Source organism: Palaemon carinicauda, chromosome 25 (genome assembly GCF_036898095.1).
Source record: "Palaemon carinicauda isolate YSFRI2023 chromosome 25, ASM3689809v2, whole genome shotgun sequence".
Taxonomy (NCBI): domain Eukaryota; kingdom Metazoa; phylum Arthropoda; class Malacostraca; order Decapoda; family Palaemonidae; genus Palaemon; species Palaemon carinicauda.
The window spans coordinates 15,134,716-15,148,327 of record NC_090749.1 but is presented as its reverse complement, the minus strand read 5'-3'; the positions used below and the strand labels follow the sequence as shown (position 1 = coordinate 15,148,327).

Sequence of the window (13,612 nt, the reverse complement as noted above, 5' to 3'; positions counted from 1 at the left end):
TATTATTATTATTATTATTATTATTATTATTATTATTATTACTTGCTAAGCTACAACCCATATAAGTCCAAGGACTTAAACCGGGAAAAATAGCTTAGTGAGAAAAGGAAATAAGTAAATAGATAAACGATATGAGAAATAATGAAAAAGGAAAATGAAATATTTTAAATGCTGTATATGGAGAGAGAAAAGTTATCAAATAGTGGAAAACTATAGCAATTATAGATTCTTTTCTTCCTTATCTACAGTGGCAATTTAGTTAGATTGAGAGAGAGAGAGAGAGAGAGAGAGAGAGAGAGAGAGAGAGAGAGAGAGAGAGAGAGAGAGAGAGGAAATCAATTAAGTCAATAAAGGCGAGAGACAATAGATAGGAAGATTATGAACAGCAAATGGTTCTGTTCGCTATTTTTGTTTTTTCCGTAGCTTCTGAATGATGCTCCAGGTATAACAAATTCCAAAGAAAATCCTACGGTCTAGCTGTGGAATACCAAACACAGTTGCTGGAACGTTGGCTTTATTCGGCTTAAAGCTGTGGCAAGGTGTTGGCCAAGCCGGTACAGTGTTAGAGACTCAATGTTGCCAAGCAAGCATACAAACACCACCAATCACAGTTACCAATTCACACCACATTTACCCCTACTGAGAAGAAGAATATACAGTACAGTACACATTCGCATCATAACAAAACATGAATTCACTCAGATTTCACATCAATTGCAATAATTATTCTTACATCGCATTTGCATTACAAAGCTCACCTTATTGCCACTACAAATTTCATATTCACATTAAAAAACTCATGAGTACTTATTTTATTCGATAATTGGGATCATCTCACTCACATAAAAAATACATTGGTAAAAATGGACATTTTCACTACTAATTCACAATGAACACATTAACATAAGGACTCTTACTACTAATACTACTCCCACTCATCTATGACAGAATCTGAGAGATAGCCTCGGAGGTTGGCGTTTCTGCAGATGTTCCTTTCGACAGTGCTTTTCCTGGGGTGGGCAGTTCTGTGGTTTGTTGCAGTTCAGTTGCAAGCTCCCTCCCCGGGACTTGTTCTCTATCCACTCGACTTCTTTCCGTTCTCTGGCTGGGGTCTCCAGGTGGGAAAGGGGGTTCCTTGACTGATGAGAGTATTACCATTTTCTCGCATGTTGAAGATGTGACGCTTCCTTTATCGTGTCAGGTGTTTGAACTGAATACTTTAGCTGCATGAGCCAGGTGATGAGTCGACACAATGGATTCCATGCCGTCTTGGTGCGTAACACAAACCCATTGTGGGTTGACATGCAGAAGTCTAACTTCCTCGACCTCTGGTTCGTACTTGAATTTCCTAACCATTTACTTTAGAAGAGCTTGCTCATTTTCTGTCATCCACGATGGAGCCGCCTGCCCGTATGTTGCTTCCCTGGGGTGCAGGAACATGCGCTCATGCGGTGTTGAGTTCGTAGCGATGCAGAGAAGGGACCTCATGCTGTGTAGTGCTTGATCCAGGACAGCCTCCCACAAATCTATAGGGAGGGAGAGAGAAGCAATAGCTGGCCTTACGGTGGACCACAAAGTTCCATTGGCTCTCTCGATCTGGCCATTGCCACGGGTGTTAAACGCAGACAAGTAACTTGTAGTCACTCCACGGTAATGAAGGAGCTTTTGGTACTCTGACGACCCGAAAGCAGGTCCCGTGTCTGAATGAATGTACTGGGGCAGGCCCCAAACTGAAAAGAAAGTAGACAAACATTTAATAGAGGTACTCACTGAGGTGTCTTCTGTTGTAAAGGCGAACAGAAATCTGCTGTACTCGTTGCTTATGTTGAGAATATACCTGTTCTTTGTGGTGGACGGCATTGGACCTTTGAAGTCGATAGCCAGATGCTTTAATGGCCTAGTAGCTTTTATCAATGTTCCTGTCTCGTTGAAGAACTTAGGTTTGATCTTAGCACAGGTTTGACATTTACATATGACAGTCCGAGCTTCTTCAATGGTAAAGGGTAAGTTTCTCTGTCTTATGATGTGGGTCATCCTTCTGATTCCGGGGTGACACAGGTGCTCGCGAAGCTGTGTCAGCTTGTCTCCTTGAGTACAGGTAAGTGAAGCCACACATCCCGAGGCATGAGAGAGAGCGTTTGCTTCTTGGTTCTTTGGTCCAGGTCTCTATGTGATGTCGAAGTTGGAACAACTCAGTTCCAGCCTCTACCACATTATTTTTTAATTCTTGATTTTGCCATGGTTATTGGCGTCAAACATCGGTGCGATTGCTGATCAGTTATGAGTCTAAATTTACGTCCTAGCAGAAAGTGTCGCCATTTCATGATGGCTTTTACGATAGCATATGCTTCCCGTTTTACTGTCAATTGTCGTTTCTCCAATTCTGAGAGCGAGCGAGAAAAGAAGGCCACCGGTTTTCCTTCTTGTGTCAGTGAGGCTGCAACGGCGTCAGCAGAGGCATCTGTTTCGACTACAAAGACTGCTTCGTCTTCTATAGCAGCAAGTGAAGCTCGAGATATTCAATTTTTTAGTTCTTCGAGTGCTTGTTCTGCGAATTTGGCCATCAGGAAAGTTTTCACTTCAAATAAAGATCGAATTTTCTGGGAGAAGTTCGATACCCACTTCGCATAGTGGGATAAGAAACCTAACATCCTTTTGAGATTAGGGGTACTGTTCGGAGAGTTTATATCCAGCAACAGACGCATTCTCTCCGGGTAAGGTAGGACTTGGTGATCATTCACTACATGGCACAAAATTGAGATTGATGTTTGAGCATACACACTTTTCTTGTCATTTATGGTAAGTCCATACTTCAATGCAGTTTCTTGAAAGCATTTCAGATTTCTGTCATGTTCTTCACGTGTGTGACCGCAGACCATGATGTCATCTATGTAGGCGAACGTACCCTCTAGTTGTTCCTTACCAATAATTTCGTCGAGAACTTGCTGAAAGCAGGTAGCCCCGTTGATTACTCCAAAAGGCAAACGCGTGAATTCGAACAGCCTTCCATCTGCTTCGAACAACGGGAATTTCCAATCAGCCATGTTCAATGGTATTTGATGATACGCTGCCTTCAAGTCTATGAAGCTGAAGTAGCGATAAGTAGAAATTTTCTCAATCATCTCGGTGATCCCTGGAACAGGATAAGCAATTAGGTTGGTGAATCTGTTTATGGTTTGTGAGTAATCTATGACCAATCTTTTCTTATCACACTGATCAACGAATGCCACTTGAGCTCTCAACAAACTGCGACTCGGTGTGATGATGCCCTCCTCTAGCAGCCTTTTTACTTTTTTCTTGATGAACTCGGAGTCCTCTTTGGAATAACTTCTGTATTTCACCTGTATCAGGTGACAGTTGACTGTTAGATTGCCGAAGATGGCTGGCGGTTCAATTTGAGCCGCAATCAGAGCACAAGGTGACTAGATGCTTAGCTTCAAAGGCGGTAGCGTCCCACCAAAGTCTACGCTGACTTGCTTGTGTAACTGTAGGAAGTCATGTCCCTATACGACTGGAGCAACGCAATCATCCATCAAGTGCAGACAGAACTCAGGGTATACTCTTCCACTTATGGTTAAATTGTTATTGCATCACTTGTTAAGTTTCATTGTCTGTTTAGCATTAGCCATGGTTATGCTGCAGGCTGAGGAACGAGTCACGGAGTTTATAGCCCTAGTTACTTTGGCATCTATAAAGCTTTTAAATGCTCCAGTGTTGACCAGCCCGTCCATGGCCTAGCCTCTATTGAGTTCTACAGGTAGGACAGTTCTCTAAACACTTCATAGTGCAGGAGAAGCTGCAGCCACAGCGGCCCCTGTTATGGAAGCAGGGATGGACTGTGGGAGGTTGTCTGGGACTATTCCAGCTACAAGATTAGAGTTAGTTGATTCACCATTTTTGTTCCATTGTTTTCTTTGTGACTTGCAGACACGAGTATAATGACCTACCTTCTGACAGTTGGAACATGAGGCTTTCCTGGCTGGGCAGTGGACTCTGGGATGTAGGGATCCTCCACAAAAGAAGCACCTCCGACCGCTGACGGCAGCAGCACACTCACTTGGATTCGGGGAGTCACTCATTTCAATTAGAAAACTGTTGGGATCCATTTCGGGTTTTGCCTGTTCATCTATCAATGCTGCCACTGTGGTATTGGTTTCACTTGGATAAGACGCCGAATGCAGTTGAGCCATTTCCAGTGCACGGGTTTGTTTCACAGCTGGGGATAAGTCCAAGGATAAGTTCTCTAACAGTCTCTGTCGGATTGCATTAGATGCCATACCCGTGATGTAAGAATCTCTGATGGCCAGTTCTTCAGCCTGAGCGGCTGTACAATCAGTGAAGCTACTTTCCGAGGCAAGACCTTTGAGGCTATCCAAAAAAAAGCATCAGTGCTTCGCCACTCTGTTGCTTGCAGGTGGCTAATTTGTATATGGCAAACACCTCACTTTTTTGTTTCACAAATTTAGCCTTCAACAGGCTTATGGTAGTGGCATATGTGGTGGCACTTTTAATTATCTTTAACAGTTTACAAGATACGTGAGCACGAAACAAGGCCAACTTATCTGTATTTAAGTCTAGGTTGATGGCCGCACAGAACACCTCAAAGTTATCATGCCACATAATCCATTTGTCCTCCGCATCGGCTGATTCTGGGTCCACGTCAATCGGGCTGGGACTCAGAAACTTGTGCATGGTGAATATTAAGCCAAATAAATTATGGAATACCGAACACAGTTGCTGGAACATTGGCTTTATTCGGCTTAAAGTAGTGGCAGGTGTTGGCCAAGCCGATACAGTGTTAGAGACTCAATGTTGCCAAGCAAGCATACAATTACCAGCAGTCACTATTACCAATTCACACCAGACTGGCATGAAAAATTAAATACATATAAAAGAAATAACTGGCCTTCATTGGTTGTTAAAGTCAACAGAAAGGTAATTATTTACAAGCTTAAATTAATGAGGTAAGTAAATTAACGTGATAAACATAAATCAGTCAGTTTAAACATTCAATATCGCATTACCGTTTGGAACAGAAAGAAAAACGACTCCTTTTACAAATCATTGGTATTTTGCATAGGTAAAACGCACATACTAGAGCTCAAGAACCCTTGCAGGGTAGAACTTTCTCGCTAAAAATAATTGGTTATAGATTTGCCTTTGTTTGTTGCAGGATACCGCAAATATTACTTACTAATACATCTCTTTGCCTATCAAAGTAGGGACTTGATCATTCTCCAAAATGGGCAGTGTGCGAGTTTTATGGACGACTTGACCAAATGCTACGAATGAATTTACAAAGATTCAAATTTCATAATTCCACACGGCAATGGTGTCTGATCCAGTTCGAAGGACAACTAAAATTTAGAATTTGCATTGATGAGTAGGAAATGATTCCAGGAAAACCTCCAAGCTCCCATTTCCGAATTCCTGGCTTGGAGAAGTAGAGCTTCAGCACTCTCACATTCAACAAACCTGAGAGATGTAACAAACACTGTTTGCTAACCATACACACGTTTCTTAGAGATAAAGTTATAATCATTCATATCTTGAAGGGCAGCATTGGAATAAGATTATTTTTATCAATAAATAAGTTCACATTAGAGCTGTTAATATAGATATCTTTAACCAGCAAGAATTAAGTGATTCCTTTTGCAATGATATAAGTCGAAATAAGAGGCATTAATTTTCCCCCTTGAGTCAACTTGAAGATTTCTACTCACTAAGAGGAAAGAAAAGAGATTCAGTTATAAAACCAATTGCAAAAAACAAAAGATATAATTTACATTTATTACTAATAGTGAAGCCGATTTGTAGTAACTGACTACATCGGTGCAGGCGAGAGGTTTCATTCAAAAACAATCTTAAGGTTGTTTTATACTTCAAAGTAGATATTATTCCTTACAATTATATCAATTGGAGACACATCATACTCTGAAGGAAGGAACCCAATTGTTTCCAAGACCTTAAATTACTTGAAGTGGAATCAAGCTAAAATATAGAGTTCCCAGTTAAATTCGATTCTCTTTAGGATAAGCAATAAATCACAAAGGATTTCGTAATATGGAGGAGGTTTCGGAAGCTTTCATCGAGAGATGATTAATTAACCGTGTCCGACTGATTCAGGTATATAAATATCTAGTAGGCGAAATACAGTGTTGCCATTTCAGGATGATGTAATAAGTTGCAAGCTCAATACTTTAATTTTCCTCTTTGATAGAATTTCTTTGAACTATTTTTGTTTAGCTACTTTGTGAATCATATTTTGACTTACATCATTGCAAAAGGAATCACTTAATTCTTGTCGGATAGAGATATTTATGGTAACAGCTCTAATGTGAGCTTTTTTCATAACCCTGGATAGGTACGGTGGGTCGTTTGCGACCCCGAGCGTCAAAAAAAAACAGGTTTTTCTCACGTGACTCACCCCTGTGACTGAATTTGTGGGTGATCGACCTGCAGGAGGTGTCTCCCCTACACGCTCTAGTAGTGTCCAGATGTGCATTGCTGTAGCTGTACTCCTTCCCCGATTTCTGAGACGCGTCGGGGTCGTTCGCGTCCGAGTTTACCCTTCTGAGGTAGTTTGCATAATTATCAAAGTTATTACGTATTATGAAATTGTCGTAGAATGGTGCAACTTGTATAGGTTATCAGTTGTGGAAAGTCTTGGTGGATTGTTTGGCTATCATGTGCATGTTTTTTTTTTTAGTTAAAATGTCGTTCATCACCACGAGGACCATTTTACCGCGAGTGCCCCTTTTTCATTTTTTTTCATTTTTTTGCCAAGTCATTTTTCCGTAAGATATTGCCAAATAGTGTCATAAAACTTTTGCTTGTTTAGTGTTGGAAAGTGTGTCTAGATGATCTGGCTACCCATGCATGACTTTGTTTTTGTCAGATACGACGTAGTTATTGGTATATTGGGTATTTAACTGCGGTTACCAATTTCTGTTTTTTTTTCAATATTTGTAAAAATTACTACGTAGTAAGGAATTGCCGTATATTATTCATTTTTTTTTCATGTTTATGTGTTAGAAAGTGTGCCTTGATGGTTGGGCTAACACGTGCATGTCTTTTTTTTTATCTGAGATGTCGTATATTAGAATGTCGGGCATTTTACCGCGAGTGTCCCTTTTTAATTTTTTTAAATTTTTTTGCCAAGTCATTTTTCCGTAAGATATTGCGAAATAGTATCGTAAAACTTTTGCTTTTTTAATGTTGGAAAGTGTGTCTAGATGATCTGGCTACCCATGCGTGATTTTGTTTTTGTCAGATACGACGTAGTTATTGGTATATTGGGTATTTAACTGCGGTTGCCAATTTCTGTTTTTTTTTTCAATATTTGTAAAAATCTACTACGTAGTAAGGAATTGCCGTATATTATTGATTTTTTTTTTCATGTTTATGTGTTAGAAAGTGTGCCTTGATGGTTGGGCTAACACGTGCATGTCTTTTTTTTTTATCTGAGATGCCGTATATTAGAATGTTGGGCATTTTTCCGCGAGTGCCCCTTTTTATTTGTTTTGCATTTTTTTGCTTAGTCATGTTACCGTAAGGAATTGGCAAGTAGTGTCGCAAAACTTATATTTTTATAGTGTTGGAAAGTGTTTCTAGATGATCTGGCTACCCATGCCTATTTTTTTTAGCCAGATATGGCGTATATATAAGTATGTGTTCGATTTTCCTGTGATTGCCATTTTTTCGTTTTTTCCCATTTCTTTCAAAATTACTACGTACTAAGGAACTATCACAGAGTAATATTTCATTTATATGTTTATTTGTCGGAAAATATGCCTTGATGGTTTGCCTAGCACGTGGCTGAAATTTTTTTTTTCTGAAATGCCGTATATTAGAATGGCCATTTTTCCACGAGTGCCCCTTTTTATTTGTTTTGCATTTTTTTGCTTAGTCATGTTACCGTAAGGAATTGGCAAGTAGTGTCGCAAAACTTATATTTCTATAGTGTTGGAAAGTGTTTCTAGATGATCTGGCTACCCATGCCTATCTTTTTTTTAGCCAGATATGGCGTATATATAGGTATGTGTTCGATTTTCCGGTGATTGCCATTTTTTCGTTTTTTCCCAATTCTTTCAAAATTACTATGTACTAAGGAACTATCACAGAGTAATGATTCCTCTAGATGTTTATTTGTCGGAAAATTTTGTTTACTTTTTTTTTGATTGAATATCATCAAATTTTTTTAGCTAAAATATTGTTTTACATTTTTTTTTTCGATTTTATTTCCCTTCAAAAAAATTTTTTTGGGTCAGAATTTTAATTTTATAGTCGTAAAATAATCGACAATTATCCAGCAACCCACCATACAATTTTTATGCATATCCAATAATAATTAGATTAGTAAATAACACCTTGAAATTGACATACCCTTCCTACATTTCAAGTGGCAGATTAGGGAGTCTGAGTCAGTGTGGTTGGCGGCCATTTTGTGGACATATCCGAAGCGTAAGCTGCCCTATCTATATATATTCTTGTTCCCTATAGAATTTGTGATATTTTGGTATATTTTTACCTGCATAAATATCATATTATATATTAAATATATGTATTTTTTTACGAAATTTCCAAGTACTCAAAAAATTACCTTTAGATATGGCCCCTGATATAAATGTAATTTACAAAATAATGAAGATTTTTTTACATATTTCTATTTTAGGATAACATATGTTTATTCCCTAAAAAAATTAGCCACTTCCTATTTCATTTGGGTACCCAAAAAAATTCATGAAATTTGGACAAATTTTTTTGGCCAAAAAAAGTTACCCTTTTTTTCTCATTTCAGATCTTCACCTCCATGGGTCTGACTTCATCCAAAATACATCAAGATGTGTCCTAAACATTCAAGAATCAATTCCTAAAAGGATTTGTGTATATATGTATAAACTTTTTTTTTATGAATTTTTATGTCAGGTCTTTTTTTTTTCTACTTAATTTTTTAAAATATTTATAATAAATAGTTTTTCTGCAGATGAGTAGTATTTATCTTTACTGTTGTTTTAAGCATTCATTGAAGTTTTTTTTGGCAAAAGAAAAAAGGAGGTTACTGCAAAAACTGATTTTTCAAGAATTTTTTTTGGCGTCGGGGTCGTTCGCGTCCGAGTATACCCTTAAAGGGGTGTCCGAGGACCGTACCTATCCAGGGATAATAGATATAAATTTATTTCAATGCTGCCCTTCAAGTTATAAAACAAATTAAAACTTTATCTCTAAGAAACGTATGTATGGTTAGCAAACAGTGTTTGTTACATCTCTCAGGTTTGTTGAATGTGAGAGTGCTGGAGCTCTACTTCTCCAAGCCAGGAATTCGGAAATCGGAGCATGGGGGTTTTCCTAGAATCATATCCTACTCATTATTCAAATTCTAAATTTTAGTTGTCCTTCGAACTAGATCAGACACCATTGACTTGTGGAATCATGAAATTTTGGATCTTTGTAAATTTATTCGTAGCATTTGGTCAAGTCGTCCATAAAACTCGTACACTGGCCATTTTGGAGAATGATTAAGTCCCTACTTTGACAGGTAAAGAGTTGTATTAGGAGAAATATTTGCGGTATCCTTTAACGAACAAAGGCAATTCTATAACCAAGCATTTTTAGCCAGAAAGTTCTACCCTGAAGGTGTTCTTCAGCTGTGATGGGTGTTTTAGCTATGCAAAATACCAATGATTAGTAAAAGGGGTCGATGTGTTGCTTTCTGTTCCAAATGGTAGTGCAACATTGGATGTTTAAACTGACTGATTTGTGTTTAAATAACTCCTTAATTTGATTACCTCATTAATTTTAGCTTGTAATTACTTACATTTCTGGACCTATTTTATAGGTGTGATTACCCAGAATTGTTGACTGTAACAACCAATGAATGCCACTTAATTCTTTTGTATGTGTTTTATTTTTCATGCCAGACCGTAAGATTTTCTTTGGAATTTGTTTTACCTGGAGTTGCAAGAATACTGTTGGTACTTATATAAGCATCATTCAGAACTTACAGAAAAAAACAAAATAGCGAACAGAACCATTTGCTGTCCATAATTCTCCTCTTTATTGTCTCTCGCCTTTATTGCTTTGCCCCCCCCCTCTCTCTTTCTCTCTCTCTCTCTCTCTCTCTCTCTCTCTCTCTCTCTCTCTCTCTCTCTCTCTCTCTCTCTCTCTCTCAATCTAACTAAATTACAGCTCTGAATTAGGAGGAAAATAATCTATAATTGCTAGTTTTCCACAACTTGCTATCTTTTCTCTCTTACAACAGAATAGAAGAGCAGATCTTCCTGTTCCCACTCAAAACTAATTAGAAAAAGATCATAGGTCATTATAGAATAAGATGCATTAAATATCCAACATTTATTAACATACAGACTTAGATAAAGTGATGGTATAGAATTAGATTTCATTTAGACCCGCTCGAAAGTGAAGACAGAAAACGAAAGAAAACCGTTTTGCAAGTTCTTCTATTTCCTGCAAAATCTATAGAAAATTGCATTAATTCATCTTCATTATAGTCAACGAGAATAAAATTTTCACGTTTGTATTCTATCTTTCAGTTTCTTTACTTATGGAACAAAAAAGGCTTCCTAAGATCTCAGTGAACGTTTACTTGATATTACGAATTCACAACAAGTTTGGATATTTTATCAACATAATGATGTATTTTGGAAGAACTTGAGCTTTTTGACCATTTAAAATTTGTTTTTATTTTGATAATTATATCTGATATCTTTGAATGGAATTTTCTATATCATATAGGAAGAATTAGTGATAATTTACATAAATAGTGGTAGATGAAGAAATCAAATTTTTGAAAAGAGCCTGATCAAGTACCTTGGAGGGTAATGCTAAGGAGATTTTAATGCAATTGTTTTCTCTTCAGTATTATTGGAAACCCTTAAGAAATAAGGGTTGAGAACATCTAATACCTCTCAAGGCGAAGTCATTCCCCACGACGAAGTTTGTCGCTTGTTCAGCCTGCAGAGCTACTTATATCACCTTGCTATCTCCTCTAGCAGTGGTTCTCAACCTTTTACTACCATGCCCCTCCACAATTATTTTTTTATCGCCACGGCCCCCCCCCCCTTGCATATAAAGCTAAATTTCACTTGCAGATTTTATATGAAAAGGAATAAAAAAAGGCTTATGGGTTGTATAGTCAATTTACTAAGTAGGAAATAAAGTGAGATAATTGACATTTTCACTTCTACAGGATAACTGGCTTAACTTATTTAGTGAGATACCTGACACTGCTTCTTGGATACCAGATCTTGAATACGAGGTTTAATGTTAGAGAGTGCACAACGTAAATCATCTTCCACATCCAGGCGGTTTCTGTATTTTGTTTTTATAGCAGTGAGCGTAGAAAATGCAGTTTCACACAGGTACGTTGATCCAAACATTGTTAGAACCCGAAGAGCCTGATGTGAGATCAGAGGGTACACAGAATGGTATTTAATCCAGAATGTCTCCAGATCGTTGAATTCATCCTTAGCTGTGGAATTAAACTTTAACTCAAGAAACTCCTCTTGAATTTCCTCAGCAACATTAGCGAATTCACACTGAAAAGGATTCCTAATGAATTTCCAGGATTCACGCATGTCATCTATGTCTGGAAAGTATTTCGTGAATTCTGCTTTCAAGCTGCTTAGATGAGTGATTATAAGGATCTTTAACTCAGGGTCAAGGTTACCATGAGCGAGCCCAGAATCTAAGTTCCTAAAACTGGCTGCATTTCCCTGCTGAATTCGACATTTCCAGAGGTCGAGTTTGGCCATGGAAGTTCGAATGGTGTCGTGGTGAGAGATGATGTGGATATTTTTCCCTTGTAGTTTAAGGTTCACTGCATTCAAAGATTCAAAAATATCCACCAAGTAAGCTAGAATTATCTGAAAGCTGTCAGACTTGAATTTGTCATGAAGGGCTGCCTTCTGCTGTGAATCTAGAAATATTATTACTTCTTCTCGTAGCTCATAAAGCCTTTCAAGCATGTTTCCTTTTGATAACCATCGTATGTTTGTGTGAAAAAGCAGGGCTTCATGTTCAGAATCCATATCCTTACACAATAATTTGAAGAGACGACTGTTTAAGGCTCCAGATTTGATGAAATTTACTACCTTAATAGCCACGTTTAGAACATCCCTCATTTCATCAGGCAAAGTTCTGGATGCTAAAGATTCACGGTGAATTATGCAGTGTGTACTTATTACAGAAGGATTTTTTTCTTTCACCTTTGTGATGAACCCAGAACGCAGGCCAACCATGGCTGGGGCTCCATCATTACACACCCCTATTAGTGAGTCCCAAGAAAGTTTATTTTCCTTAAAAAAGTCTGATGTAACTTTAAAAATGGCTTCTGCTGTTGTACAACTTTCCATGGGGCAACAAAACAAAATTTCCTCCTTTATATTGTTGCCTGACACAAAACGAGCATACATCAAGAACTGAGCACACTGAGCGATATAGGTCGTTTCATCACACTGGATTGCAAAAACAGGCGAGGCTCTTACTAGTTCGAGTGTTTGTTCTTTGATATCTTGAGACAGTTCATGGATCCTTCTCTGGACTGTATCGTTTGACAGGGAAATTTGGGAAAGCTTATTTGCACTATCTTTACCAAGAATGAGTTGAGCTGCACATAGTATACTTGGCTTTATGAGAGTCTCTCCAATGTTATGGCTCTTCTTGCTCTTTGCAATCAACATGGAAATTTCATAAGAAGCCTCAACAACCTTTGATGATTGTTGTCGAAATACCCCGCTGTCATCCATTTTCACTTGCTTCAAGGTGTGTTTTTTTGTTTCAAAGAATGCCTTTGGCTTGTCAACTAGACCAGGATGTGCTGTTTGCAGGTGGCGTTCCAAGCGTGAGGGTCGCATTCCATCATTGCTCAGAGTCTTGTAACATATCACGCACTGTGGGACCTCTGTGTCACCCTTTCGGAGGGACACAAATCCAAAACGAATATAATCTTCGTTATACTTCCGCTTCTTGGCACTCATTGCAACGTAGTTGGAGTGAAACTGGCAAAACGTATCTGCGATCAAGATAATATGCATTTGTAAATTAAGGTATTTTTCACCTCTTGATGATAACCACCACAGTATGATTATCACAGCTACATGATCAATGAGTGAGAAGGACAGAGAAAGAGGGAGAAAGATATATCCAAAATTTTTTGAAAATTTTGAGGCTAAACACGAGATTGGCAGAAAATTGAGACAATATAAGAAATACATCCAGCCTTGGACGTTAAATTAACCTTGAAGGAAAAGAAGAAGGAAAAAAGGAGAGGAAATAATATATATATATATATATATATATATATATATATATATATATATATATATATATATATATATATATATATATATATATATATATAGAGAGAGAGAGAGAGAGAGAGAGAGAGAGAGAGAGAGAGAGAGAGAGAGAGAGAGAGAGATACAAACATTTATAACTAAATTTTATATACATATATATATATATATATATATATATATATATATATATATATATATATATATATATATATATATATATACATATATATATATATATTATATATATATATGTATATATATATATATATATATATATATATATATATATATAT

General features: G+C 37.5%; 2 protein-coding genes across 2 annotated transcripts; both read right to left on the bottom strand.

Moving 5' to 3' along the window:
- Window positions 1-3,779: 3,779 nt before the first annotated feature.
- Window positions 3,780-4,692, bottom strand: LOC137618882 (uncharacterized). Its single transcript, XM_068349086.1, has 2 exons — window positions 4,446-4,692; window positions 3,780-4,324 (listed from the first exon to the last, which is right to left on the bottom strand). The coding sequence occupies exons 1-2, from the start codon at window positions 4,690-4,692 to the stop codon at window positions 3,780-3,782; spliced, it is 792 nt and encodes a 263-aa protein (XP_068205187.1).
- Window positions 4,693-11,228: 6,536 nt separating this feature from the next.
- Window positions 11,229-12,701, bottom strand: LOC137618881 (SCAN domain-containing protein 3-like). Its single transcript, XM_068349085.1, has one exon. It carries the CDS (start codon window positions 12,699-12,701, stop codon window positions 11,229-11,231), a length of 1,473 nt encoding a protein of 490 aa, XP_068205186.1.
- Window positions 12,702-13,612: the final 911 nt, after the last annotated feature.